Genomic DNA, 5,000 nt, shown 5'->3' with positions numbered 1-5,000 from the left:
GTTGTCCGTGAGACATTTTACAAGCTGTAAAGGGGAATTCAGTGCAAACAAGAGCCGAGGAATGCATTATTTACGATGAAACCGCTGTCAGAATAATATAAATTGATCACACAAAAACCCATATCAGACGATGGCCAGGGCATCACTGCCGGCTCACAAAGTAGCCTTCAAATTTCTGAAATGCACTACCTGATCACATCGGGCATAGGACTAACGAATTGGCTACTTCGCGAACTGGCTTCCTGGAATGACCACTCCTCCGGCTTGGGCCATAACATACACCAAACATTACATTATCTATCAAATATTTAAAGCTCAAACGGAATATGTGGCTCTGTATTTTTTAAAGTTTAATATAATCCATCTCCTTCTGCTTCACCACTTGAGCTTGGGACGGCAGCAAGAGCATGTTCACATGAAAATGCATACATGAAATTTTATACATGTATATACACAGTATTCTGTGATTGTTACATTTTCCGTTTTCTTCTGTCTTCTTGTTTTCACTTCCGGTTTCTTGGTTTCCTTTAAAATAACATAAAGTAAATGACAATACATGATCGCTTCTCGGAGTTCTTTGGCCTTGCTTTTTGCGGTTATTTCAATCTTGGATGGGCGGGGGTTGATTCTTAGTTGGTAGTATCAATTATTGTATAGCCGTTGTAGTTTGAGAGTATCAGTGGGTGTGTTGCGTTGGTGAAAGGTCGAGCCTTGTGTTGCTGTTGTCTTCTCGTTGATGGTAGAGTTGTTCGAGAAGATAGGCAAGGTGGAGTCATCGTGTTGAGATATCGTTTAGCATAGGTTGCTTTGTTTCATTGTTCATGTAGTTTGAGAGAGAGTGATGCAGTATCGTAGGGTTTTCTTGCGTAGTCAAGTAGTTGAAGTGGGGTGCAGTAATGCTGTTTATTTTACGAGAGTTGAGTAATCGTGATATTGTTGGTATCGATTTGATTGTGTAACCTGGATGACAAGAATTTTTTGAGTGATCGAGTAATCGAATTGGTCGCGTGGTAGAGGTTTTATATTCTTGCATGGTCGAGTATTTGACATGAGCAAAGTAGTGCTGGTGTGTGTGTAATGTTTATGTGTATCATATAGCCAAAGCCCGAGGATATATATATATACTTGATAGAACTCTAATTTTGGCAAGAAATGTGTAGGCTACTTGTTTTAAATTTATAATGATTTGTAATATTCTTTGCTAGCATTTTTGCACTCCTGCTGAAGGTTCTACTACATGGAAAACACCTAGTATATTTTGTTATGTTATCTACCTGATCATCTAGTAACAGTGTATAAATACAATGAACATACCATACTAATCTACACGTATGTATATATATATATATATATATATATATATATATATATATATATATATATATATATCTTTATATATATATATATATATATATATATATATATATATATATATATATATATATATATATATATATATATATATATATATATCTTTATATATATATATCTTTATATATATATATATATATATATATATATATATATATATATATATATATATATATATATATATATATATATATATGTATATGTATATATCATAGCATTTTTCTACTGCTAAATTAAATAGAAATGTTTTGTTTTAATACTTTAAAAAATACAGGTCTATGACGTTTGTGAAGTGCAACGATTTAGAGAAGATGGATCTTTTGTGAGTATTCTTTATCTCTTATCACTTGACTTGACTTGACTTGACTTGACTTGACTTGACTTGACTTGACTTGACTTGACTTGACTTGACTTGACTTGACTTGACTTGACTTGACTTGACTTGTCTTATCTGTCTGTCTGTCTGTCTGTCTGTCTGTCTGTCTGTCTGTCTGTCTGTCTGTCTGTCTGTCTGTCTGTCTGTCTGTCTGTCTGTCTGTCTGTCTGTCTGTCTGTCTGTCTGTCTGTCTGTCTGTCTGTCTGTCTGTCTGTCTGTCTGTCTGTCTGTCTGTCTGTCTGTCTGTCTGTCTGTCTGTCTGTCTGTCTGTCTGTCTGTCTGTCTGTCTGTCTGTCTGTCTGTCTGTCTGTCTGTCTGTCTGTCTGTCTGTCTGTCTGTCTGTCTGTCTGTCTGTCTGTCTGTCTGTCTGTCTGTCTGTCTGTCTGTCTGTCTGTCTGTCTGTCTGTCTGTCTGTCTGTCTGTCTGTCTGTCTGTCTGTCTGTCTGTCTGTCTGTCTGTCTGTCTGACTGTCTGTCTGTCTGTCTGTCTGTCTGTCTGTCTGTCTGTCTGTCTGTCTGTCTGTCTGTCTGTCTGTCTGTCTGTCTGTCTGTCTGTCTGTTTACAAAATTACGGTCCTCCCCCCTACATGTGTGACTTCATGTATTGACGACACAATAGGGATTTACATAAATAAACGGTATATTTCTTACATTAGTATTAGGGGTCATCCATAAATGACGTCACGCTTTTTTGACGATATTTACCTACCCCTCCCCTCCGTCACACATCGTCACAAAAAGCCAGACCCCCTAAAATGACGTTACACCTCAGCCAACAACCCCCCCCCCCCCTCAAAATTGCAGTTGAATTTTTTTTTAAACATCGATAATTTTCCAAAATCTTTTTCTGAACTCTGTCAAAATAGAGTATTTTAATAAATTCCTGTTATAATTTATTAAAACAGTTTTCTAAAACACGAAATAACGTCTAAAATTCGTTTTCTAGCATTGCTTTTTCATAATGCAAAAGTGTGACGTCGCACCATCTGACCCCCCCCCCCCCCACCCCCTCGTCACACACCGTCACAAAATCACGGACCCCACTCCCCCCTACGAGTGTGACGTCATTTATGGACGACCCCTTATCTTTCTTTCAAGATTATGTTGTCTCCATTATGTATGTTGTTACGGGTCATTTGTTAGTTAGATTAGAATAGGTTAGAATAGTCTCGAACTTAATGGAGAGTGCATGTGTGAGTTGAGTGAGGAGGCTAGGCTCCAGAAAAAAAAAGTCTAAACTAATAAGCTTTACTTAGTTTTATTTTATTTTTGTGTATCTAAGACAGGGTACTTAAAGAAAAATATCTGCATGCACCAGGGGCTCTTCTGAAAGTATGGTCGCCATGGCAACGGCGGCCATCGCGAAAAAAAAACTTTTTGTGGATGTCCCAATCTTATAAACTAACATTTATATTGATCACATAATCATTAATCCTTCATTTGCTAACTCTAATAGAGTAACTGGCAAGTTTTGTAAAAAAAAAACACAAAATATTTTTTTTCAAATTTTCAAAATTAATGCTAAATTAGTTGGTATTTTACCATAGAAAATATTTTAAAATTCGAAAAAAAATACGTCAACCAGCCCATCATCCCGTCTGTCCGTCCGTTCATTCTTTCATTCATCCACCCATCTATATATATATTATATATATATATATATATATATATATATATATATATATATATATATATATATATATATATATATATATATATATATATATAAATATATATATATATATATATATATATATATATATATATATATATATATATATATATATATATATATATTTATGTTGTTTTACTAAAAGGAGGTGTGAAAACAGTATTAATATCTTCTGTTTCATTCACAGAAATCATGAGATTATAGATCGAGTTAAAATACAAGGCGACACCAAACAGGACACTAGACAACAGTACACAATACCAGTTTCTAGGCTCATCCGTAAAGGAGAGGAAAACTGGCCAATTTTTGGTTATCTGCCAATTTGGGTATTTACTAGAAATTTATTAGGATCCCGTTTAGCTGTCTTACTTGTCGAAACAAACAAGAACCAAAGCTTTTTATTTTCTATTCAAGATATTCAAGATCTGAGTCAAATTTTGTTCGGTCATACGTGATTTTGATAATAGGAACATTTGCTTAGTACAAAATATAATTTTTTTACCCAAATTACGGTATCTCTATTTTGAAGTTTTAAGTTTTACAAATTGAAATAGTTTATTTGAAATTAATCAATCAGCCTAGAATAACTACTAAATGTAAAACAGACACAGTTGAATGTACCAAAAAATATATATTCCTTTTCGGATCTCAGTACAAAAACAAATTTCTATATGCCTAAATCAAGTTTGTCACAGATGTGTAATTTTTTAAACCAATTAAAGTCAGGGCATGATTGCATTTTTTTCTAAATATAAAAAGTCCTTAAATAATAAAGACGAAAACCAATTAGATATAGATATAGATATAGATATAGATATAGATATAGATATAGATATAGATATAGATATAGATATAGATATAGATATAGATATAGATATAGATATAGATATAGATATAGATATAGATATAGATATAGATATAGATATAGATATAGATATAGATATAGATATAGATATAGATATAGATATAGATATAGATATAGATATAGATATAGATATAGATATAGATATAGATATAGATATAGATATAGATATAGATATAGATATAGATATAGATATAGATATAGATATAGATATAGATATAGATATAGATATAGATATAGATATAGATATAGATATAGATATAGATATAGATATAGATATAGATATAGATGTAGATGTAGATGTAGATGTAGATGTAGATGTAGATGTAGATGTAGATGTAGATGTAGATGTAGATGTAGATGTAGATGTAGATGTAGATGTAGATGTAGATGTAGATGTAGATGTAGATGTAGATGTAGATGTAGATGTAGATGTAGATGTAGATGTAGATGTAGATGTAGATGTAGATGTAGATGTAGATGTAGATGTAGATGTAGATGTAGATGTAGATGTAGATGTAGATGTAGATGTAGATGTAGATGTAGATGTAGATGTAGATGTAGATGTAGATGTAGATGTAGATGTAGATGTAGATGTAGATGTAGATGTAGATGTAGATGTAGATGTAGATGTAGATGTAGATGTAGATGTAGATGTAGATGTAGATGTAGATGTAGATGTAGATGTAGATGTAGATATAGATGTAGATATAGATATAC

The 5,000-nt window shown here is 32.8% G+C and overlaps 1 protein-coding gene across 1 annotated transcript in view; it reads left to right on the top strand.

Moving 5' to 3' along the window:
• Positions 1–3,744, top strand: part of LOC131931348 (uncharacterized) — a gene marked incomplete at its 3' end in the record, with an annotated part of 26,874 nt that extends 23,130 nt beyond the window's left edge. The window contains 2 exon segments of the mRNA XM_059288134.1: positions 1,646–1,693; positions 3,606–3,744. Of these exon segments, the coding sequence (XP_059144117.1) occupies positions 1,646–1,693; positions 3,606–3,744 (187 nt within the window).
• Between the last annotated feature and the right edge of the window lie 1,256 nt (positions 3,745–5,000).

This window comes from Physella acuta, unplaced genomic scaffold (genome assembly GCF_028476545.2).
Source record: "Physella acuta isolate Inbredline_101_S28 unplaced genomic scaffold, ASM2847654v3 ptg001949l, whole genome shotgun sequence".
Classification (NCBI taxonomy): domain Eukaryota; kingdom Metazoa; phylum Mollusca; class Gastropoda; family Physidae; genus Physella; species Physella acuta.
Note: the sequence above shows the minus strand (reverse complement) of the source record. Positions and strands in the feature narration are given on the sequence as shown.